Consider the following 25,326-nt stretch of genomic DNA (forward strand, 5'->3'; position numbering starts at 1 on the left):
TCTTTAGCATAACTTTGTTCTGACTTAACTGTTTCTAGTAACAGTTCAAATACGACCACACAAAGAATAAAAACAACTCCAAACATCATTTCAAATGATGTTAGTTATTTTCAGGGACAATGTTTTCATCTAATTACTGTTTTAAAGGCTATAGGTTATAATCAAAAGACAATAGGAGCAAGCAAAATCAAATATTCTCCAAAAACCCACAGTGTTCACAATTTTTTGAGCAGTAGTGAAGATTGTTCCAGAGAGACTGATGAACAGCATAGGAGGTTGAGAGAAATAGTGAATGGTAAATAGCAGAAGGGGAGATAAAAAAAAGACAGAGTTGAAGATAAAGCCAGGGAGAAAGGAATGGGGAGATGAGAAGGGTAAAGATAAAATAGTGCAAGTGCAAAGTGATGCATGTGGGAAAGAGAAACCCAAACTATAGCTATGTTAGGAATCATAAAGAAAGGAATGGAAAACAAAGATGAAAATGTTACAATGCCTTTGTCTCTCTCTATAATATGGCCTCACCTTGTGACAAACCCATAGCCAGCTCAGGGTTTGTTTCAAGTAAAGATAGGATTGTCACCAAGCCTGTTGGAGGAAGGCAGACCAAGTTAGTACCTGGCTGACTACCCCTTGAATATCAAGGAAGATCATGCTGGAGAATGGCAGGAGAATGTGGGGCAAAGAAGCTTTGCCCTGGCTGGGGCAAGCCCAAACTCAGCCAAGGGTTTAGTACCTAATTGAGAGCCTGTGCCTTTAAGGCAGAGAACTGCTAGAAGCAGGGGTTTGAAGCCTGCTCAGTATGCTAGAGAGCCTTTTCCTTTTCTCCCACTTTGCTTGGGGAGTGGGGTTTTCGGCTGCTTAAAGATTGGATCAGGTATCATGAGCAAGAAGATGCAAAATGAGAAGGGGGTGGCAGTGGCGTACCTAGGGTATGTGGCACCCGGGGCCCATCATTTTTTGACACCCCCCCCCCTCATGTAAAATTTTTTTTTTTTTTTTTTTGCAATAACCATGAAATGGAATAAATGGTCAGAATAGAAACAGGCAGTGAAAATTTTCTTTTTTTTTTTCAAAGTATTTTTATTGAGAATGGCAAAAGGTCCAGACAAGCAACCATGGTCTGTACAGAAACTTATACATTATCAAAAAGAACACAGAATGAGAGTAACAGCAACAACAAGCATGAACAAGCCTCTCCCAAGAGAAAATTGCCAATGAGAGGCATAGCAATACACAACAAAAGGCCAAAACTTGGGGCAAGCAAACAAATCCCACCCCAGAACCCACAAGAATAATAAGCCGGACTAGACCCTCAGCCATATTTTATAATGAAAAAAACCCCCACAAGCAACAACACCCAGACCGCTCACCAGACACACCAATCCGCACAACAAGCACCCAAGAAACACCCAGCCACCACCCAGACAAAACTACCAGACACACCTACCCCACCAAGCCCAGACCCAACCCCCCCTCCCCAGAGAGTGCAAGCGCAAAGTGGACCGTGAAAAGGGCAGCTGCAGAAGTGGAAAGCCCCAGATAAGTAGGTTAGCTAAAGAAAGCCCACAGATAGAAGAAATCAGGATAACAGAAGTTCCAACAAATGCTCCCACAGAAAATTTTCTTTTATTGAACCTCATTTATGTAACCATTATTCCAAACATAACATAACATAAATTATGTCTGAATTGTCATGACATCAGAAGTACATATGGAGTAGTTGCAGGTGATGCTTGGGACAGTTCTGATTATGTTAGTTTGGTTTTATGTGTTTTTTTAATAGAAGGGTTTTTATTTCTTTTTTTAAGGTTTTGTAGTTTGTGGTCGAGGTCAATAGGTTGTAGAGTTGGGGGTCAAGTGTTGCAGCTCGAATGGCTAGGAGGTTGTCGAACAGTTTTTTTCTTTTGACGTTTTTGGTTGGAGGGTGTGTGAATGGTGCGTGAGTTCTCCTATGTCTGTTTGAAGTGGATTGAATTATTTAGCTGAAGAAATTAGTTACCCCCCCCCCATTCCACACACATTAATTCTCTTCCATTTTTGTTCCCATTATAAAAAAACACTGATAAGTTCCCAGGAAAAAAATACATTAAAATAAGAAGTGAAAACAAAGGCCCCTACAGATGAGAACATAACATAAGAATAGCCTAACTGGGTCACACCAATGGTCCATCATGCCCAGTAGCCCATTCTCATGGTAGCCAATAGTGCTGCCCGATTCAGAGAAAAATATTTCATTCGATCCGATTCACCCTGTTGAATCGATTTTTCGATTAGATTCACTGTTAATGACACCGCTTTTTAAGTTTAAACAAAGTATAACAATAAATTTCACAACAACAATAAATTTCACAAAGTACTTAAAAAAAAAAAAATCACATTTTTCCATTAAAGCAGTTCTGGAGACATTTGCTTGAACAGTCTTTTTTCCCAGTCCATAAGCAAGCAATATGAAAAAGATTTCCTTAATTATCTACTCAAACATTTTTGCTATTTACTTTCATTGTACCTATACTATTATTCAGTAGAAAAAATGGACTTAACTGTGCAGGAAATGAATCTCCTCATACACCCACCATATAGTGCAAAAATGTGCAAAGGTCTGTTTTTTTCTTTCGATCACTACATAGCCTAATGCCACACAAGCAGCGCTGTTACAAACATATTCTGAAGGTCAATGCTAAGGTTGACAAAGTTTCCTTCCTTGGACCAGAAGGAGATACTGACAAACCACTGGAAGAGATTCTAAAACAACTACCCAGAAATAACACCCAAAGACCCACTCAGTGTGTGAACCAGTTGAGTGGAGTGGACTAACTGGGGGTGGAAATGGGCCCAGAGTTTGCTCAGCAGAATTTCCCAGACTACCTCTTCCTCTCAACACACTGACATGCTACCACCACCACCAACACTAGGAACACCTCACCGAGTATGCCAGCAATGCTTATAAACTTTATAAAACACATTATTATATTTTCTTATAAAGCATATATTTTAACTGAACTCAGCCTTGCCATTCACAAAAATAGAAAAGTTCCCATTTCAAGCTGTCTCATGTACACTTTTCAAATCTAACATATTGTAATCACAAAACAGAAAATAAAATTATTTTTTCTACCTTTTGTTCTCTGATCAATATTCAAATCTTGTTGGTCCCAGGCTCTTGTTGTCTTGCTTGCCAGGGTCTCCTTTCTCCGTGCTAACCATCCGTCTGCCATCTCTGTTCTCCCCTTCCGTTTCCCTTCCCTCTCCCGGAGATCTGGCATCTTTCCTTTTTTTTGTCTCCATCCACAGATTCACCTTTTCTCAACTCCCCACCACCCCAGGATCCACCATCTCTCCCTTTCTGTTCCCAACTATCCTCCTATCCAGTATCTCTATCCCCCTTCCACACCATCCCCTGTTTCCAAGTTCTCTCCCTTTCTGTTCCTTCCCTCCCTAAATCCCATTATGCACCATCTCTCTCCCACTCCTCTGTTTTTAGACCCATTATTTCTAACCCCCAAAGTCTGGCATATGCACGTATCTTTGAACCCCCCCTTCCCTCTCTCCCTCTGTGTACTTTTACACCAGGACCCCCCTCCCCCGAAGGTCTGTCCCCCCTCCGAAGGGCTACACCCCACCCCTGAAGACCTGCACCCCCCGAAGGACTTTACCTCCCACCCGAAGGTCTGTCCCCCTCTGAAGGCCTAAACCCCACCCCTGAAGGCCTGCACCCTCCCCGAAGGATTGTACCCCCCACCCGAAGGTCTGTCCCTCCCTGAAGGCCTGCACCCATCCCGAAGGCCTGCACCCACCCCGAATGCCTGCACCCACCCCGAAGGCCTGCACCCACCCCGAAGGCCTGCACCCCCGAAGGCCTGTCCCCCCCCCTTGAAGGCCTATCCCCCCTTAAAGGTCTGCCTGTCCCACCCCCTTGTAGGCCTGTCCCCCCTTAAAGGTCTGCCTGTCCCACCCCCTTGTAGGCCTGTCCCCCCCTTGAAGGCCTGACCCCCCCTTGAAGGCCTGCCTGCTTGTCCCCCCTTGAAGGCCTGTCCCCCCCTTGAAGGTTGGCACCCCCCCAAAGTCCTGCACCCCCTTGTAGGCCTGTCCCCCCCTTGAAGGCCTGCCTGCTTGTCCCCCCTTGAAGGCCTGTCCCCCCCCTTGAAGGCCTGCACCCCCCCTTGAAGGTTGGCACCCCCCCAAAGGCCTGCACCCCCTTGAAGGCCTGCACCCCCTTGAAGGTCGGCACCCCCCCTGAAGGCATGCACCCCCCCTGAAGGCCTGTCCCCCCTTGAAGGCCTGTCCCCCCCCTTGTAGGCCTGCACCCCCTTGTAGGCCTGTCCCCCCCCCTTGTAGGCCTGTCCCCCCCTTGAAGGCCTGCCTGCCTGTCCCCCCCTTGAAGGCCTGCACCCCCTTGAAGGTCTGCACCCCCCCCCCGAAGACCTGCACCCCCCCTTGAAGGCCTGCCTGCCTGCCTGTCACCCCCCTCCCCCTTGAAAGTCTGCCTGCCCGCCCGCCCGCCCCACCCTGAAGGCCTGATGCCCCGACCCACCCCGAAGGACCATTCGCCCCCCTGGCCTCCCCGCACTACCTATGAAGCAGCCGCAGCAGGATCGCGACGTCAGCTATATTTGCGCTACTTAGGAGCTGCTTCCTGCGTCGCGGTCCCGCCCCCTCCTCTGACGTCAGAGGAGGGACGGGACCGCGGCGCAGGAAGCAGCGCCCAAGCAGCTGAGGGATTGCTGACGTCGCGATCCTGCTGCGGGCTGCTTCATAGGTGTGCTGGAAGGTCAGTGGGGCGAGCGGTCCTTCGGGCGTGGGGGGGGACTGAGCGGCAAGGCCGGGAACACCCCCTCAGGGCTGGTACCCGGGGCGGCCCGCCCCCCCCGCACCCCCCTAGGTACGCCACTGCACCGAACCAAACTGATAGAAGGAGAATGAGCTTCTTCAGGGATCTGACCCAGTTCTAATACCTCTCCGTCTCCGTGCCGACCGACCCCCTCAAGGACCGACCCTTGGAAACATGTTTTCAGGCTTGGAATCCAGTTAAAAGGCAATAGACGCTCTGTCTATACCTGGGACCAAACTGAAAGAAATTTGTCCAGCCCTGGCAAGTTCAAACCCAACTCAAACCAAATTCTGCACTCCTGGGGAAGGGGGAGGTTTTGCTTCTGAGAAAGTGCTCCTTAGTACATCAGAATCTCTGTCTGCTTCTTGGCACCAGCACTGGAGAAATAATGAGACGCCCTACTTTCTTTCTGCATGTGAAGCCATCTGGAGGGGGGGGGGTGTGTGTTTGTGAGTACCAGAAGGCACTGCGAGGAAGGAACGGGGTATATTAGTAGATCTGTGTGTGATGGAGGGCACTAGGGCCAGCAGGAGTGAGGTACATAGTTAGAGCTGTAGAGGGGGGGGGGGGGGGAGAAGGAGGGTGTCCCTATTGCAAGGGAGGAGTGAGGTTTTCCCTCGCCTTTTCTTCAGTCCTAAAGTTCACATTTTCTGGCTTTGGCTGCCTTCAGCAGTCATGCGACCGGGTAACAAAGCCCCCTGACCCTGCACGCTGTCTGATTCGGCTGCTGTTGAACAGTTTGCGTGCCGGAACCCTTCTCAGGCTGAGTGGAATTTGGGTTATGAGCTGCAGGGAGTGGTTGTGAATTTCTCCGTGAGAACCAGCTTGAGTTCCGATCCTCCCCGAGGCTGACGTATTTCCTGTTGCCTCAGCTTTCAACAGCAATCTGACCTGGAGGAGGGGAGAACAAGGCCTGGGAATGCATTTATCTGAGTTTGGGGTTTAGGTTTCTGCCACTTGGTGCTGAATGTAAGACGCGCGCACGAGGACGCGCACGCGTAGACGTCCGCACGTAGACGCCCGCACTAGACGTCCCCACGTAGACGCCCGCACTAGACGTCCCCACGTAGACGTCCGCACTAGACGTCCGCACTAGACGTCCCCACGTAGACGTCCGCACTAGACGTCTAGTGCGGGCGTCTAGTGCGGACGTCTACGTGGGGACGTCTATTGCGGACGTCTATTGCGGACGTCTAGTGGGGACGTCTATTGCGGACGTCTAGTGGGGACGTCTATTGCGGACGTCTAGTGGGGACGTCTATTGCGGGCGTCTAGTGGGGACGTCTATTGCGGACGTCTAGTGGGGACGTCTAGTGCGGGCGTCTAGTGGGGACGTCTAGTGCGGACGTCTATTGCGGACGTCTATTGCGGACGTCTAGTGGGGACGTCTATTGCGGACGTCTAGTGGGGACGTCTATTGTGGGCGTCTAGTGGGGACGTCTATTGCGGACGTCTAGTGGGGACGTCTAGTGCGGGCGTCTAGTGGGGACGTCTAGTGCGGACGTCTAGTGCGGACGTCTATTGCGGACGTCTAGTGCGGACGTCTAGTGCGGGCGTCTAGTGGGGACGTCTATTGCGGACGTCTAGTGGGGACGTCTATTGCGGACGTCTAGTGGGGACGTCTATTGCGGACGTCTACGTGGGGACGTCTAGTGCGGACTCAAGCTGGAGGAGGATGCACAAGGTTCTCACGGAGAAATTCACAACCACTCCCTGCAGCTCATAACCCAAATTCCACTCAGCCTGAGAAGGGTTCCGGCACGCAAACTGTTCAACAGCAGCCGAATCAGACAGCGTGCAGGGTCAGGGGGGCTTTGTTACCCGGTCGCATGACTGCTGAAGGCAGCCAAAGCCAGAAAATGTGAACTTTAGGACTGAAGAAAAGGCGAGGGAAAACCTCACTCCTCCCTTGCAATAGGGACACCCTCCTTCTCCCCCCCCCCCTCTACAGCTCTAACTATGTACCTCACTCCTGCTGGCCCTAGTGCCCTCCATCACACACAGATCTACTAATATACCCCGTTCCTTCCTCGCAGTGCCTTCTGGTACTCACAAACACCCCCCCCCCCTCCAGATGGCTTCACATGCAGAAAGAAAGTAGGGCGTCTCATTATTTCTCCAGTGCTGGTGCCAAGAAGCAGACAGAGATTCTGATGTACTAAGGAGCACTTTCTCAGAAGCAAAACCTCCCCCTTCCCCAGGAGTGCAGAATTTGGTTTGAGTTGGGTTTGAACTTGCCAGGGCTGGACAAATTTCTTTCAGTTTGGTCCCAGGTATAGACAGAGCGTCTATTGCCTTTTAACTGGATTCCAAGCCTGAAAACATGTTTCCAAGGGTCGGTCCTTGAGGGGGTCGGTCGGCACGGAGACGGAGAGGTATTAGAACTGGGTCAGATCCCCGACCCACCCCGAAGGACCATTCGCCCCCCTGGCCTCCCCGCACTACCTATGAAGCAGCCGCAGCAGGATCGCGACGTCAGCTATATTTGCGCTACTTAGGAGCTGCTTCCTGCGTCGCGGTCCCGCCCCCTCCTCTGACGTCAGAGGAGGGACTGGACCGCGGCGCAGGAAGCAGCGCCCAAGCAGCTGAGGGATTGCTGACGTCGCGATCCTGCTGCGGGCTGCTTCATAGGTGTGCTGGAAGGTCAGTGGGGCGAGCGGTCCTTCGGGCGTGGGGGGGGACTGAGCGGCAAGGCCGGGAACACCCCCTCAGGGCTGGTACCCGGGGCGGCACGCCCCCCCCCCTAGGTACGCCACTGGGGGGTGGAGCAGCAAAAGCTGGAAGGCAGCAGGAGCTTGCTCCAGGAGTGTCCAACTCAAACAGTTCAGACTGGATAATGACAGAGGTGGAGGAAGTTCCTCCTGTCTAAGCAAGTTTGTCTGTGGTGCCAGAGGCTATGGAAATCTAGGAGGGCTTGCCTGAAGTTTGTAATGTCCCAGAGGAAATGCAGATCAACTAAACCAGTGTGAGTTTTTGTGTGTCACTCTCTTTAATGGTGTCCTGGTTTGATTGCAAAAGGAATTTAGATTTTTGTGTTGCAAGTTGCACTCTTACTCATAGGCAGCAGAACGCTTTTTTGTTTGGGGGGAACCCAAAAGCTCCACTCTAGACCCTGCCCCAGACCTGCCCAAGCTCTGCCCCAGACCCTGCCCCCATAATAATAGTACTAATTGTAAATGCCATTTCTTCCATTAATTTTTTATATACACACAATATAATCTTATTAATAATACACAATGGTAACCAAAAAATTAAACTACACAAAGTGCACTCTTTTTCCCTTCCCCACCACTGCACAGCATTTCTTCCTCTCTCCACCCCATGTGCAACGTCTTCCTTTTTCTCACTGTCCACCATCTCTCTCTCATTCCTTCCCTTGCTGCAAAGGGAGTGGGGAAAGAGAGGCAGAGAGGGATCTAGGGTGCCTCTCTCCCACCCCCTCTACTGCCGCATCCAATATTTCTTCCTCTCTTATCCCCCGTACTGTGTGCAGCATCTTTCGCCTCTGCCCACCAGCTCCATATCCAACATTTCTGCTTCTATCACTCCTCTTCAGCTCCATGCCACATCTCTTCCTCCATTCCCTCTACCACCGTCCAACATTTCTCCCTCTTGCTTCCATTTCCATCTGTCCCACTGTTTCCTCTCTACCACCACATCCAACATTTCTTCCTTTTATCTCTCTGTACCTCACTCCTTTTCCATCACCATGTCCAATAACTCTCCTTTCTTCCTTTCCCCATGTACACCACCTCTTTCCCTTCCACCCCCAGATCTAACATTTCTCCCTTCCTCTCTCCTTATCCTCCTTCCACCCCCAAGTCTAATTCTTTCCCTTTCTCTTCCCAACTGCCCTCCCTTTCCCAACTATCTCTCCCTTTCCAACTATCCTATTCTCCAATTCTATATATCCCCCTCTCTCTACACCATCCCCAGGTCCATCATCTCTGCCTTTCTCTTTCCAACTGTCTTCCCTTCAAGTATCTCATTCCCCTTTCCTTCACAGCACCCCATGCCCAACTACTACTCTCCTTTTCTCTCCCTCCACAACATTGCCCACCATCTCTCTCTCTCTCTCTGTCTCTCTCTAGTACCCTCTCTTTCTGGCCCTATAAGTTCTTCCCCTTCACTCCCCACCCCCAGTCTAGCACGTCTTGGAAACCCATCCCCCCATTCTACCTTTTAAAAAAAAAAAAAGTCCAGGGGGCTTCCTGGTCTGGCACATCCTCTCCCTTCACCTCTGCTCGCATCCATTTTTGTGGCAGGGGAATGTCAGCTGCGGCAACAACTCTAAAACGCAGCCAGCAGACTCCCTTCGCGCTTTCCTTGTGCCATGCTCTGCCTAAGTTGAAAACGGAAGTAGCATCATTAGTGGGCAGAGCGCGGTACAAGGAAAGCACAGAGAGAGCCTGCAGGCTGAGTTTCAGAGTTGCTGTTGCAGCAGACATTCCCCTGCCACAAAATTGGATGTGAGCGGAGGTGAAGGTGAGGTCCGGCTCACGCACTTAAAAGGGGGAGGATAAGCCAGCCCACTAGGGCCCAGGGCAGCTGCCCCGTTTGCACCCCCCTAACGCTAGCCCTGCCTCTCCCCTCCCACCCATCTGCTGCGTGTCTACCTTTAATTTTTTAGAAAAGTGCTGCGGCCTACCCTCTCTGACAACTTCCTAGACATGCGTCGGGCGGGAGGAATGGATGCCGGCGAAGGGGCATGGCAGAGACTGCCGACCAGCAGACACGCTGGCTGGTAGCAAGGTGCCACTCCCAGCCTCGCAAGAAGTGTTCCCCCACAGGACGGGCAATTTTTGGGGAGACCATGGCCCCTTTGGCCCCCCCCATTCCGACGCCTATGCTCTTACTTACCTGGGATTTTGTAATGCCGAGTTTTCTTCATGTGTACTTGAACCAAAGCATTTTGGGAATGTCTTTGAAATGTATATGACATGAAACAGTGTCTGTTTAAAGCAGTTCTATTTTCCGTTGGCTTCAAATCACTGTGCTCCGTCAAGCTGAGGCAGCTCCAGGTGGTTGCCACGGAGACAGGGGAGATTAAGCCTTGCTGTCTTTCTTACAGAATTAACCCCTAACATTACTAATAGCATATCTTTAGTTCGCTGTTTGAAAGCACCTTATTTCCAAAAACTATTCATGAACTGTATGTTTAGGAACAAAGGTATTCAGTGCAGAAGTTTTCTGCTGTGTTAATGAGGTGGTTATTTAGCCCAAGGAAAGAACTGTAGCTGAACCATTTTTGTTCAGATTGCCATTTGCCTAGTTCAAATGCTAATTGTTGGCCAAAGCCTGGCAATTTCTTACCAGCATTAGCCCAGCTCAACTCAGCTCAAGCACTTGTGCCCTGGCACGAGTATTTAAGAGAACTAGGAATTTAGGATATAGTTTGTATTGTGCAAAGGATTATTTTTGTATCAGCACTATTTTGATCTATCATTTAAATGATTTCTGCACCATTGAGAAACATTGGTCAGGATTTCATCAGCCTCAGTGAAAGAAACTGAGCTAGCTTGGCCAATTCAGAGACCAAGGACTATTGGAATTATAATCCAGTCTCACCATATTACAGGAACTGAATTGTTTCTTTTTGTTCATGAAAGTTGTGTTGCTTATTTTTGCTGTGTACTATGACAATGAGGCATCTTAGAACCTGTTGAAGCTTCTGTTTGTTTTGGACTTTCTGACTTGAGTTCTTGTTTCTTAAAGAAGAAATACAAGCTACTTACCTGTACATGCACTTCTAGGCGGTGGCCTAGTTCCTTGTTAAGTCCTGATTTGAAGGCATCCTCTGGTTATAGAGGACATGCTGGTTTGAAGTTTTGCCACAACCTGGAGCTCTAACTGCGGTAGTTAGACACCCGGATGTGACAACCTCAAATACTGTGTGCAATTCTGGTCACTTTATCTCAAAAAAGATTTAGCGGAATTAGAAAAAGTAGAGAGAAGGGTAACAAAATTGATAAAGGGATGGGATGGCTTCCCTATGAGGAAAGGCTAAAGTGATTAGGGCTCTTCAGCTTGGAGAGGAGAAAGCTAAGGGAAGATATAATAGAGGTCTTTAAAATACTGAATGGAGTGTAAAGGTTAGATGTCAATTGCTTGTATACTCTTTCCCTTACTCCACCTCTGGCCCCTACCTCACCTCCCCCCTCCCCCCCCACGAAACTAATTTTGAAAATTAAACATCAGCACCTTGCATTGTTTGGCAGGGCCAGCTTATTCAGAATCTGATGACTCTCCTCCTCTTACCTCCTTGGTGCTACAATTTAATTTTCTTCGGGCCACCAGCGGCTCAGCGAGGTGAGCCTGCTAACACCAGCCTGTCCCAGAAGTTACTTTTCTGCAGGTCCTGCCTAATCGGGACTAGAAAGTCACTGCAGAGAGGTGTCTTTTGGGGCAGGTCAACAGTAGCAGGCTCACCTTGCTGAGCTGATGGCAGCCTGAAGAATATTGAATTGCAGCACCAAGGAGGTAAGAGGGGGAGAGACACCAGACTCCTTGCAAGCCAGCCTGACAAATCCAGACAGACTCAAACAATTTTAAAAACCCATCCAGACACCCGAACAGTCCTCTAAAAGAGGATATGTCCAGGTTTTCCCGGACAGATGGTGACCCCCTACTAGGTGGCATGCAATGAAGCTACTAAGTAATATAGACTTAAAACAAACCATAGAAAATATTTCTTCCTTCAACATGTAATTAAACTCTGGAATTCATTGCCAGAGAATGTGGTGAAAGCAGTTAGCTTAGCAGGGTTTGAAAAAGGTTTGAATAATTTCCTAAATGGGATGGCTTAGGGAAATCCACTGTTTTTTTCCTAGGATAAGTAACATAAAATCTGTTTTACTCCTTTGGGATCTTGCGACCTGAGTTCTTATGTAAAGTAGGGAAAGTAAGGGGCACAGAGAAAAGGGGAGAGAAAGAAAATAAGTGAGTGGGGTGACAAGGAGGGAGATGGGATAGAGTATGACACAGAGCGAATGCTGGAGCAGGAGGTATAGATGAACATATATTCAGGACAGAGGTGAAGGGGCAAGGGGAGTCGATAGGCAGTTCTTTTGAGTTTCACTGGGTATCTGGTAGTTGACATATTAAAGGAGTACACTTCATAAGAAGAAAAAGGATCACATTTGCTTTTGTGGCACCATATCTGTACAGAGTGAGGATTACTCTTTGGTCTTTGCTGCTAACCAGAACATTGTTTTTAATGTCTTTGTAAAGTTTTTACTGTATTAAATAAATACCAAAAACTTACCCAGCTGTCTTCATCTGACACCAGAGCAACAATGCATCTTTAGCTGAACGAGTTTCACGGCCTTCTAGAGTTTCAATAATAATATCTTGTATCTGCAGAATTTAAAATAAATCTTTGTAGGAAATAGATCAAATGAAATCAACAGGTATGCAGAGAAACTATATGGTAAGAACATCATACAAGTAGTATATCTCAGGTGTGAATATTGGTACAATAAGCTAATACTCTAGACCAGGGGTGTCCAACCTTTTGGCTTCCCTGGGCCACATTGACCAAAAAATATGTTTCTGGGGCAGCACAAATGTGCAAACGCTGGCAGTAGAGGAAAACACTGCATCGCCCTCGACCGGACCCGCAGGTTGGACAACCTTGCTCTAGACCATATATTATTGAAAGAGGAAATAGTATTCATGCGATCAGCTACTGACTTTTCATATTTTGCATAAAGACAAACAGTATTCCACAATTCATTATAGCTTAGAGCAGTAAAGTCTTTCCACTTGTTTATTGTTCATATATTCTCCTATATTGTTTTTTTGAAAATTCTAATAAACAATATTGAACTTAAAAAAAAAAAAAATAAATAAATCTTTGTGATTCATTGCCAAGAGCCTCTAGAAATGTTTTCTTTTTAAGCCAAAGCCAAATAAATGTTATTACTATTTCTGTTTCACTTGACAATTTCTTCCTTTTGAACTTTAAACTCAATTGAACTTGGTCCTACTTGAGTTGCAGGACCATGGCTTAGGGTGTCTTGGCTCAGAAGCCTCACTACAGGGCTTCCTGGGATCGGGGGGGGGGGGGGCTTGGGTCAAGGAATCTTAGGTTTGAAAGTTGTCAAATAGGGAATCTCATCCATCAGGGGTCCCAATTTTGGATCTCGGATCCAGTAGCGTACGAAGGGTGGGGCGGGGGTGCAGACTGCCCCGGGTGCCAGCCCTAGGGGGGTGCACAGTCGGCCAGGTCCTGAACCTCCCGCGCTGCTCTAAATGGCACCTGCACCTCAGCGTAGCTGCCGTACTTATTCCAAAGCAGAGTCAGCAGCTGCGCTAAAGTGCAGGCAGGTCCCGTGATGACTTCGTCTGCTGCCTCTGCTCCAGAAGACATAAGTGACGTCAGAGGGGGTGGACCGGCAGCCGCAGTCATCGCAGGACCTTGCCGCAACTCTTTGCATCTGCCTTCCCACCCCCTCCGACGTCATTTATGTCTTCCGGAGCAGAGGTGGCAGATGCCGTCATCGCAGGACCTTGCTGGTTTGGACAGAGAGAGGAGCATAGAAGGGTGGTGGAGGGAGAGAAAGGGGCAGGATGGTATGGAAGGGTGGTGGAAGGAGAGGAAGGGGCAGATGCTGATGTAATTGGTGTGCATGGAAAGGGAAGAGAGACATAAGGGGGAAGAATACTGGATGGAATTGGGTTGGAGGGAAAGAAAGGGGGCAGATGCTGATGGAAGTGGAGGGAAGGGATAGGAGAGAGTGAAATGCCAGACCATGGGGTGTGGGACAGGGAAGGGAAGAAGAGGAGAGGAGAGTGAGATGTCAGACCATTGGAGGAGAGAAGGGAAGAAGATGGATGCCAGACCAATGGGGGTAAAGGGAGAGATTTCAGTCTAGTTCCCCTTTAGATTCTGCAATCCATAAAGATTAATCCTGGACTGGCATGTTCCACTGCACTGGAACTAGTTAAACAAAGAGAAAATAATTTATGTCCCTAGAGCAACATGAAATTATTTCTGCTCTCTTCTTCCAAAACTACAATATGCATTATCGCAGCCCATAATTTGTCACCAATCCTTTTCAGTTGGGGTTTTTTTTTCTTTTTCTCAAAAATCTTGTTTCATAGATCTTACACCAACTTTGTGGGTGTGAATAATAAAACACCTGGTGCAAATGATGAGAATTCTTGTCTGGGGCATGTAAGCTACAAAACATTCTCTGAATTACAGAGGCTACCTGGCTTTAATTGGCACTAATTAACAGTTACATGCATAACTGCTATTAGTAACTATCCGTTACATGCAACAACAAAGGGGTGTGGGCATGGAAAAGAGGTCAAAGGCATGCCTAGCACATAGGCATGCAAATCATAGAACACTAGCATTTACACACCTGACTGCGTACAATTATGTGTGGTCATTTACACCAGCCATATGTGTTCAGGGGCAGAGTGTGGCACAGTGGTTAAAGCTACAACTTCAGCATCCTGAGGTTGTGGGTTCAAACCCACACTGCACCTTGTGACCCTGGGCAAGTCACTTAATCCCCCCTTGCCCCAGGTACACTAGATAGATTGTGAGCCCGCCGGGACAGACAGGGAGAAATGCTTGAGCGCCTGAATAAATTCATGTAAACCGTTCTGAGCTCCCCTGGGAGAACGGTATAGAAAAATGAATATTAATCAGCTCATAAACTCAGACTTACACTAGCATTCTATAATAGTAACTATGTCTGCAATTGCCATTATAGAATTTGTGGTTAGTTTGAGATCATCTGAGAAATTACTATTGGATATTCCATCAGTTAAACAAGTAAGACTGGAAATGAATCGTACTGCCATGATTCGAACTGATGGCACACAAATTTGGAAAAGATTAACAATTGAGCTAAACACGATGACATCATACTTCAATTTAGAAAACATTTGAAGGGTTTTTTTTAATCTCAGGCTTTCTCAGATTAATAATATTTGGTGATATGTTATATGTTGATCATATAGAGTTCCTTTTACGAAGCCGCGTTAGCGGCTTTACCGCAAGCACATTTTTAGCGCGGGCTAACCCCCGCACTAGCCAAAAAACTACCACCTGCTCAAGAGGAAGTGGGAGCGGCTAGCGTGGACGGCAAATTAGCGCGCGCTATTACGCGTGTTAAACCGCTAACGTGGCTTCGTAAAAGGAGCCCATAATGATTGTATATTTTATTATTATATTTGTTTTTATGTACTGTTCTGCTCAGATGAAATTATGTACTTGCAATTTGTACTCCACCTGGAACAAATCAATAGAGCAGTTAATATTTTAAATCAACCAATATTTAAATATTTTAAATCAACCAATGAATCTTCCCAGCACCTAACGTTAGGCAATCTATATAAATTTATCCCCAAAGAGTTCAAAGCTACCTGGAATCGAAGGATAATAGTCCAGATGAGGCCGAGGGTCAGTCTGTGATTTCCATCGACTATGTCATGGGATCCCATGTTTTCCAAATGCACCCTCTGCTCCTTCAGAAACTGTAGGGCTTTGTCCACATTTTCTAGGCAGTGAATACGCATTCTTCCTTTAGTTGGTCTGGGCTAAATACCGTAGAACAAAGGTGGAGAATGTTAACATGCTAGTTTATTTAAATAACATGCTTCTCAATTGTTTTCAAATTTCTTTATAAAATGCTCAGCCAGCCAAAAGAAACCTAGAAATTCAATGCCGGTCGCCAAACACTAGCATTGAATTTCTGATTTTGCCACAGACCACAGGAGACAGACAGCTATCTCCTGCGGTCTGAATATCGGGCAGACAATATTTGTGACCCACTGAGCAAAAAAGTACCAAAAGTGGGGTTAAAATAACAGGGCAATTTTTATTTTTGAAAGCTTTCTGTACCATAGGATCAATAGAATGGGACTATGCAATTTTTTTTCACAACTCTGCTATTTTTCGTGCTGTACAGCTTAAGAACTGCAAGCGGGGGTTAATTACTTTTTTTTAGTGATAACACATTTTTCAAAGGCATAATTAATCCATACTTGAGCCTGAAATTTTGCAGGATTATGCAGTTGATATCCCTCTATCATGTGGTATAAACAATTCATATACCCTTTTAGCAGGTCACATTTATTAAATCAGCTCTTTCTCTGTTACCAATCATCTAATGATCTGTGCTTGCAGGTCAAGCAAAAGGCAGAAATTAAACAAATTTGTCTGTGTGTAAATTCTCTCCTAGATTCTAAAAAAAAAAAAAAAAGGCAGTTGGTTCAGTTCTTTGGACCTTATTTGTTGACCTTCCACATAGAAGAAGGTTTGAGTTACATTTTCCTTTCCACTATACAGATCAACTAGAGTTTTTTTTAAGACAAGAATACCTTTGGGAATGGTTGCTACAAGTTTGTAGTCCTCTTTAACAGAGGAAAATCAGTGTCCCTAGAATGAGTTGGAAGGGGAAAAGATAACCATACCAACTGCTCTCCTGAAAGTACTTCCAGCAATTTAATCAGCATCCGCCCATCTCGCAGGTCCATGTAAAGGTCAGAGATCCGGCAGGTCACACGTGCAAGATGGGAGTTCACCCATTTTGTGAATGTCTTCTTCTGTACAACTTCACGCTCATCTGAAAAACATTTACATATTAGATAAAGTTTGTTTACATGTTAAGACCCCTATTCACTGAGCTGCTTTAACATATGCTAACAATTATTATGGTACCATAAGGGTTAATGCAGCATCTTAGCAAATAGCAGTGGTCTCAAACATGCGGCCCGGGGGCCACATGTGACCCACCAGGTACTATTTTGAGGCCCTCGGTATGTTTATCATAATCAAAAAAGTAAAATAAAACAGTTTCTTTGATCATAAGTCTCTTTAGCTATAAATGACAATATTATTATTAAGACTTAGCTAATAAGATATTAACTATTTTTTCTAAGGCCCTCCAAGTACCTACAAATCCAAAATGTGGCCCTGCAAAGAGTTTGAGTTTGAGACCACTGGCATATAGTGATTGCTATATTAGGAGTAGGGAACAGGCAGTGATTAGTGGGGTTATTTCAATTCTTTGACCTAGTCTATTGGCTCACTACAGATTAGCAGGCCTACTTTTGAACTGTCTGATGCTTTCTTTGCATTGAACTGTAACCCCAGTTTCCCTGCTCTTTCTTAAAATTGCTCCAAGAAAGACCTCACTCAAGCAAATCAAGACTGAAATAAAATGGCTTCACTTCTGCATGAATGATTTTACTGTAGTTGATCTGGACTGACCTCATTGGATTAGCCTCACTATGTACAGCCTTGCCACGGGGGCCACAATGCCTATGGGACTTCTCTACAAACTAAGGCATAAATTCTATATATATATATGTTACCTAAAAAATCAGTGCCTTCAGAGTTGGGCACATTTTACAGAATCACACATAGGGCTGGATTCTCAAACCAGTGCAGTTGCCATCAGCCACCTTAAAAGCAGCCGTTGATCGCAAATCAATCACTCAACAGTGCCAATTACAGAATCACACCTCCAGCAAAGATAGGCACTGGAAATGTAGGGTAGGGTTTTCCAGGCCAACATTTCCGGCACCTACCTTTAAAGTCCATAGTCACTTTAGGCCATCTAATGCCACTTCTGGCGTTAACTACATCTACAGTGCTGTTAGGTAGCTTAAAGCACCTACGGAGGTGCGATTCTGATGCCAAATTTTTGGGCACTGGTAGGCGCCTTGAAACTTGGTTAAAAACAGTCATTTAAATGGCGTTTCTTACTGAGCTTGGGCACCTAAAAAACTGGTGCCATTTAGAGAATCCAGGCCATAATGCCCATCTGCATGACTAACATTTAGGCGCAGGCATTTATGCAAATGAAAACCAAGTCTCAATGCCTGTGCCTAAGTTGTACATGGATCGGGCATATTCTATAACAGTGTGTCTAATGTTTAGGAATGCCCACAATCTGCCTATGCTCCTCCCCTGGCCATGTCCCCTTATGAGTTCCAAACACTTGAATTTACACACACCAACTTATTGAATAAGCTCAGAAAGTTGTGCGTGTAAATTCTAATTAGTGCCAACAATTGCTTGTTAATTGGCAATTACAGGCAATTTTTCCATAAAGTCGGTCCCAGTTTCTTTTTTCCGCTTTCCCATCTTCTGTAAATTCTTCTGTTGCTGTCCATTGGTTCCTCTTACCATGGTCCAGCATTTATCCCTTTTTAATTTTAATTGTGCCTGCCCACCAGCCCCATGCCCAACATTTCTCCTTCTATCACCCCTCTCCATTCCCTTCACCACTATGTCCAATATTTCTCCCTCTTGCATCCATTTCAATCTGTCCCACTGTTCCCTTTCCACCACAATATTTCTCCCTCTCATCTGCACCTCACTCCCTCCCTATGACCAAAAATTATCCTTTCTTCCATCCCTGTGTACACAACCATCTCTTTCCCTCCCTTCCTCTCTCCCAAGTCCATGCCTTCTGTGTCCAAAAATGCATTCCCTCCCCCACCTCAACATCTCTTTCCCTCCCTTCTTCTCTCCCAAGTTGGGAGAAGATGCCACAATTCAGGGCCTTGTACAGAAAAGATCAAGCTGCGATTAGTATCTGAGATAATTTGCCAAACGGTAGGAACAACCGGGCCATTTTGATTGGTGGATCTGAGAGATCGAGGTTAAATGTCTGCTGAGGTAAAGGGGCATATCGGTGGCATAGGTTTTGCAAACAAGTAGCAGGATTTTATAGGTGAGACCGGAAGTCAGTGTGCGGATTTCAGTAATAATAACAATAACTTTATTTTTGTATAACCACAGTACCACAACAGTTCAGAGCGGTTTACAGAGGAAGAGACTGTACACAGACAGCGATGTTACATACAAGACATTCAGATTAGCTTAGCAAATCGAGAGTAGTCAGGTATATCCAGAGGCATATCAGAGATACAAGGCAGGGAGGGAGTCAGAGAAATTTATCAAAGAGATAGGTTTTAATTGATTTCCTGAAGGTGACATGGTCAAATTTCCTGTGGCTGGTGATTTATTTTTGTGGCAGTATTTTGGATCCATTCATTCAAGCTTGGTGTACTAGGGAGTACTGCTGATGGTACACCCAGTCTGAATGAATGGCCAAAAAGGGCATTTTTGTTCATGTCACCATCTGGTACATAAAATTGAGAGTATCCCCTCACTTAATTAAATTAATATTGATAATCACATATCTCATCTAAACTTCTATTTCTGCATCGCTCATACCTTGGTAAGCTCAAGGAGACTTAAAGAGGGCCTGAGGAAGTAGAAGGGGGAGGAGAAGAGCAGGATAGGAGGGGGTAGGGTAGGGAGAGGGGAAGATATTATATTATAAGACTCATATTAGAGGGCAGAGCAGGTTTTATTGGTGAGAAATTGATCTTCATCTGCCTTCGTTTACTAATTGATTGTGTTATTCCCAGTCACCCGGGGGGGGGGGTGTTCTTCCTTTTGTGAAACAGGGATCAGATAATTCTCACATCTACCTCCTTCAGAATTATCTAAGTCTTCAGCATGGGAAATTGGACGCCACGCACTTATGAAGCTCAAGGTGTGAAAAATAACAAAAAACATGCAAATGACACCAGCGCAAGGTTATAATAATTATAATTATGATTTATTGAGTTATTGTTTATATTTTTCCATTATGAGACTCAAAAGAATAAAGCATAATTGCTTACATTAACAATTGCGCTAGTGGGAGATCGTTATAGTTGCCAAAATGCTGGCCTTCTGATAACGAGCTCAGTTTAATATCTCAAAACACTCCCATTATATACTTTTGGCTCAGTGTGACATCATCAGTTTGACAGCCAATAAAAATTAACAAAGGAGGTGTTTAAAAGTTAGACAAAGAAAAAAGTTTCAGAAATTACTTTTGTTTGTTTACATTCATTTCTGAATATACATTTACATTTTATAACATATCCAATTAAGAGAAATCTGCAAACGTGCTGAAATGTTCTCAGCTTACCTGTCATTCTTAAAGGAAAAGAGGGCTCTCTGAGCTGACAGTTTCACACAGAAGCCTTATCCTGGAGGAAAAGGAGGGGCTGTCTCCCCCTTTCCCTGTTAGAGACTGTCACAGAATCAGATCTCTGATTCTAACTTAACATTTTAAGTACTACAAATTCATTCATACCACACATTTAGCACTTGCTTGGGCCCAAGCATTCCATACATTCATAACTTGGTTCACTTATATTTAATTCATATTTAATGCATGTTGTATCTTAGTTTGGGAACTTAATCCTAGCCAGCCTAAGGTACATCTGGTATCAATTAACACCACGATGCTAGGAAGCCTAAACAAAGACTTGGGACATAGGCTGATCACAAAATGGAGTCTAAGACACAGCAGATATAGTAAAACAGAGAACAAAATGGAGTCCATGTGATTTCCTTCATGATCTAGCCTAATAGCAAAGTACATAAAAATAATATTATTATACTTTCCCTTATATTAATCTGTAGTGTGTTTTTCTGGCCTTGGCCACATTTATATTCAGATTTTTATTCACCCGTTTTTCATATGCTTCTATTTGGGCGTGGCCTTAACTGACACATATGCTTGTATCTAACTAGAATTACCCAGAATCATACGAAAAACAGGCACTTTTGTAGAAAAACTCCACAAAATACTGCACTATCATGCTCTGATATCCATTTCATTACCGTCCCATAAACATCACCCCCTACTGGCCACGAGCCACTACTCCTCAATCTGTAAGAAACATTTAAAAAGAGATCAGGCCAAATCCATCTGGGAAGTTCCACAAGAGCAGCCCAAATGCAGGAAGCCAGTGGCCCGGCCCAGAAGGATCTTTGGCTCATCCCCCACCCCCTCCGGGAAAGCTGTCCTACCCGCGCTGGCTCGGCCTCGGCCATCCTCTCTCCCTCTCTCTTTGCCGGCATGAAAGCTTCCCTCTCAGTGGCGGCTTTGCGTTTGAAGCAGCAAGAAACGTTCAGGGTCGGGGGAAAGGAAGGGGAGGACCGAGAGGCCGCCATCTTATGACTGGCAAAGAGCTGCCGAGACTTCAGCCACCACCAAAAAGGATAATAAAGTGAAGAGCCAGTGTCTATGTGGATTGATTCACCCTTTATGAGGCTGGAAATGAGACAATGCTCCCCCCTTTTGTGTTCTGCCTCCCAGCCCTCATCTGCAAGCAAATTCCTACCTGCCCTGCAGCAGCACACAGCCGAATGGAAGTCTTCCCGATGTCAGCGCTGACGTCAGAGGGAGGGCTTAAGCAAAGCCCTTCCTCCCTCTGACGTCAGTGCTGACATCGGGAAGACTTCCGGTTGGCTGTGTGCTGCGGCAGAGCAGGTAGGGAAAAGAACTTGGAAGACGAGCCTCGTGGCTCAAGTTGCTTCGAATCCCATAGGATTCCCGCGACCCTAGGAGGCGTCCCCACGGGATCCCCGTGACCTGAAGGGGGAACCTGCGGGATCCCCGCGGGTCCCACGTAATTCCCGTCGTCCCCATTCCCGTGCAGCTCTCTAATGTAGAGTCTACCTTCTTGCTGGTTCAATTTAACCTTTGTCTATGTATTTCTATTTTATCCCCCCTTTTACAAAACTGTGGAGCGTTTTTTAGCACCAGACGTGGTAGCAGCTCTGATGCTCAGAATGCTATGAGCATCAGAGCTGTTACACCGTGGCTAAAATCCACACTACAGTTTGTAAAAGGGGGAAGGGTTAGTTTGTGATGACATATTCCATATTAGGCGAAGGTGTTTTCTGTATTCTGTGTGTTCGAAAGACATGGTTTTCTGTTAGGATTGATGGTGTAGGATTGATCTGTACTAGTCTGGCTTGTTTAGTTTTACAATGGATGTATTGATGTTGTACTGCTCACTGCATATGTAAGATGCTGCCTTTTCATAGGTACTCATGTGTGACATGTGGCTTGTTACTAAAAATCATGTTTTTCGTACAGATGTGGGGGGTGCCAAAAAATGATGGGCCCCGGGTGTCACATATGCTAGGTACGCCACTGCTAAGATCAGAGAATTGTATGTTACTGCATGTGTGTAAAAGGGAAAAAGTGAAGTATGCGATTACAAAGAAGTTCTGTTTTCTATAACAGGCCCAATATTGTGGAATGGAGTTTCTGGAGTAAAACAACTTTGCAAAAAGGTTCTACAATTTTGGAAACTGCTTAAAACATACTATTTTGTTCAAGTGTTTAATTGATATCAAAAATTCCTTTGGGTTGTGAATTCTTGAAATCAGTTTTGAAGAAGAGTTCAATTGTAAGGGATGATGTGTTGGTTCTTAACCTGATAGTTTTGCTTTGTCTGAAATTTATGTCTGTCCATTCATTTTATGTATGTTTTTATTGTGAGCCGCTTAGGTCTTAGAAACATAGAAACATAGAAAATGACGGCAGAAAAGGGCTATAGCCCACCAAGTCTGCCCATTGCAATTTGCCTCCCCCCAGAGTTCATTCCCTTAGAGATCCCACATGAGTATCCCATTTCTTCTTAAAATCAGTCACGCTGCTGGCCTCAATCACCTGCAGTGGGAGTCCATTCCAACGCTCCACCACTCTCTCGGTGAAAAAGTACTTCCTGGAGTCGCTATGAAATTTCCCTCCTCTGATTTTCAGCGGATGCCCTCTGGTTGTTGAGGGTCCCATGAGACAGAAGAGATTCATAGGTGGGCTATGAATATTTTAAATAAATAAATAATATAATATAGGCACAGTATGAGTTAGCGATAAGACAAGTGGAGTGAGGACTTGAAATACAAGTCAATTTTAAGAACATAAGAACATAAAAACATAAGCAGTGCCTCCGCTGGGTCAGACCACAGGTCCATCCTGCCCAGCAGTCCGCTCCCGCGGCGGCCCAAATAGGTCACGACCTGTCTGTATCATCAGAAGGGGCTCCCTTGCCACCTTGGTTTCTCATTTAAGTCCTGTCTTCCTATCGAAGTCCTAACCCTCCGGTCTTGCACCTGCACGACCTGGTTTGGTTTCTATACTCATTACCTGGTTAGCTTTCTATACTTGTGTTACATCCCAGCTCCTCCTTCAGTATCCCATGATCCCTTTATCCTTCAGGAATCCGTCCAATCCCTGTTTGAATCCCTGTACCGTACTCTGCCTGATCACTTCCTCCGGTAGCGCATTCCAAGTGTCCACGACCCTTTGGGTGAAAAAAAAACTTCCTTGCGTTTGTTTTGAACCTATCTCCCCTCAGTTTCTCCGAATGCCCCCTCGTATTTGCTGTCCCCTTCAGTCTGAAGAATCTGTCCCTATCCACCCTCTCTATGCCCCTCATGATCTTGAAGGTCTCTATCATATCTCCCCTGAGCCTCCTTTTTTCCAGAGAGAAGAGCCCCAGCCTATCCAACCTCTCGGCGTATGGGCAGTGTTCCATCCCTTTTACCATTTTCGTTGCTCTCCTTTGGACTCTCTCAAGTACCGCCATGTCCTTCTTGAGGTGCGGCGACCAATACTGAACGCAGTATTCCAGATGTGGACGCACCATCGCTCGATACAATGGCATGATGACTTCCCGTGTTCTGGTTGTTATGCCCTTCTTTATGATGCCAAGCATCCTGTTGGCTTTTTTCGAGGCTGCTGCGCACTGTGCAGATGGCTTCAGTGATGCATCCACCAGCACACCCAAGTCTCTCTCGAGTCTGCTGTCTCCCAACAATACCCCCCCCAATTTGTAGTTGAACAACGGGTTCTTTTTCCCTATATGCATGACCTTGCATTTGTCCACGTTAAAGCGCATTTGCCATTTGTTTGCCCAGTCTTCTAGCTTGTCCAGGTCTCTTTGTAGGTCCTCACACTCCTCCCTGGTCCTAACTCTGCCGCACAGTTTGGTATCGTCTGCAAATTTTATAACCTCGCACTTTGCCTCCTTTTCCAGGTCATTGATAAATATGTTAAAGAGTAACGGCCCCAGTACCGACCCCTGTGGTAGACCGCTTGTGACTCCCCGCCAGTCAGAATATTGACCCTTTACTCCGACCCTCTGCAGTCTGCCTGACAACCAGTGCTTGATCCATCTGTGCACATCCCCTCCCACCCCGTGGTTCCACAGCTTCTTAAGCAGCCTTTCATGTGGCACCTTGTCGAAAGCCTTTTGAAAATCGAGGTAAATGATGTCTATGGGTTCCCCATTGTCCACCCGACTGCTTATTCCCTCAAAGAAGTACAGAAGGTTCGTTAGGCACGACCTTCCCTTACAGAATCCGTGCTGGCTTGTTCTCAATAGGTCATTCTTCTCGATGTGCTCGCAAATGCCGTCCTTGATCATAGCTTCCACCATCTTCCCTATAATTGAAGTCAGGCTCACCGGCCTGTAGTTCCCGGGGTCACCCCTCGATCCCTTCTTGAAGATAGGTGTGACATTCGCCAATTTCCAGTCCTCTGGTACCTCACCAGTTTTCAAGGATAGGTTGCAAACATGCTGGATTGTGCCCGCTATTTCTTGTCTTAGTTCCTTCAGAACCCTTGGGTGGATCCCGTCCGGGCCCGGTGATTTGCCGCATTTTAGCCTGTCTATCTGTTTGAGGACATCCTCTTTACTTACCTCTATGTGATCCAATTTTTCAGCCTGTTTCCCACTCATGAGCTCCTCTGAGTCCGGTATGTTAGATGTGTCTTCGCTCGTGAAAACCGACGAGAAGAACGTGTTCAACCTCTCAGCTACCTCTTTATCCTCCTTAATCACTCCCTTCCTATCCCCATCGTCCAACGGCCCCACCTCCTCTCTCGCTGGTCGCTTTCCCTTAACGTAACTGAAGAATGCCTTGAAGTTTTTCGCCTCTCTGGCCAGCCCCTCTTCGTATTCCCCCTTTGCTTTTCTAACCTCCCGGTGGCATTCCTTTTGGCATTTCCTGTGCGTCTGGTGATTTTCCTCCGTTGGGTCCTTTTTCCATCTCCGGAAGGATACCTTTTTGTCCTTTATCGCCCTCTTTACTTCTGTTGACATCCAAACCGGGTCCTTTGATCGCTTGTTCTTGCCGCCTTTCCTGAAACTGGGGACGTACATTCTCTGTGCTTCCTGCAGGGTGTCCCTGAATAGGGTCCAGGTGCTTCCCATAGTCTCCATCCTAAAGATGTTTCTGAGCTTCCTCCCCACCATTTCCCTCATAGCAACATAGTTCCCTTTCTTGAAATTCAGCGCAGTTGTTGCGGTCCTCCTTACTATGGGTGTCTCTCTTTCTAATGTGAATCTGATCGTGTTGTGATCACTGTTGCCTAGTGGTCCTCCCACTTCTATCCCTCTAGCAGGCCCCCCTAATCCGTTTAGGATGAGGTCAAGAGTAGTACCCCCTCGCGTCGGTTCTTTGACTAGTTGCTCCATGAAGCAGTCCTTCACAGTTTCTACAAATCCTGTCTCCCTAGTGCAGTTGGAGTGACCCGTACTCCAGTCTATTCCCGGGTAGTTGAAGTCCCCCATCACTGTTACACTTCCAGTCCTGCATTCCTGTCTCAATTCTGCTTCCAAGTCGTGTCCGACTCCTTCTGGCGCACCAGGTGGTCGATAGT

At 46.3% G+C, this 25,326-nt stretch overlaps 1 protein-coding gene across 2 annotated transcripts in view; it reads right to left on the reverse strand.

Moving 5' to 3' along the window:
• Positions 1 to 25,326, reverse strand: part of SPTB (spectrin beta, erythrocytic) — a 345,456-nt gene that overhangs the window by 261,761 nt on the left and 58,369 nt on the right. For both annotated transcript variants that reach the window (XM_033951147.1, XM_033951148.1), the window contains exons 3-5: positions 16,262 to 16,413; positions 15,212 to 15,385; positions 12,093 to 12,184 (exon numbers count right to left, since the gene is read on the reverse strand). In XM_033951147.1, the coding sequence (XP_033807038.1) occupies positions 12,093 to 12,184; positions 15,212 to 15,385; positions 16,262 to 16,413 (418 nt within the window). The remainder of the gene's footprint in view (positions 1 to 12,092; positions 12,185 to 15,211; positions 15,386 to 16,261; positions 16,414 to 25,326) is intronic.

Source organism: Geotrypetes seraphini, chromosome 7 (assembly GCF_902459505.1).
Source record: "Geotrypetes seraphini chromosome 7, aGeoSer1.1, whole genome shotgun sequence".
In the NCBI taxonomy this organism is placed as follows: domain Eukaryota; kingdom Metazoa; phylum Chordata; class Amphibia; order Gymnophiona; family Dermophiidae; genus Geotrypetes; species Geotrypetes seraphini.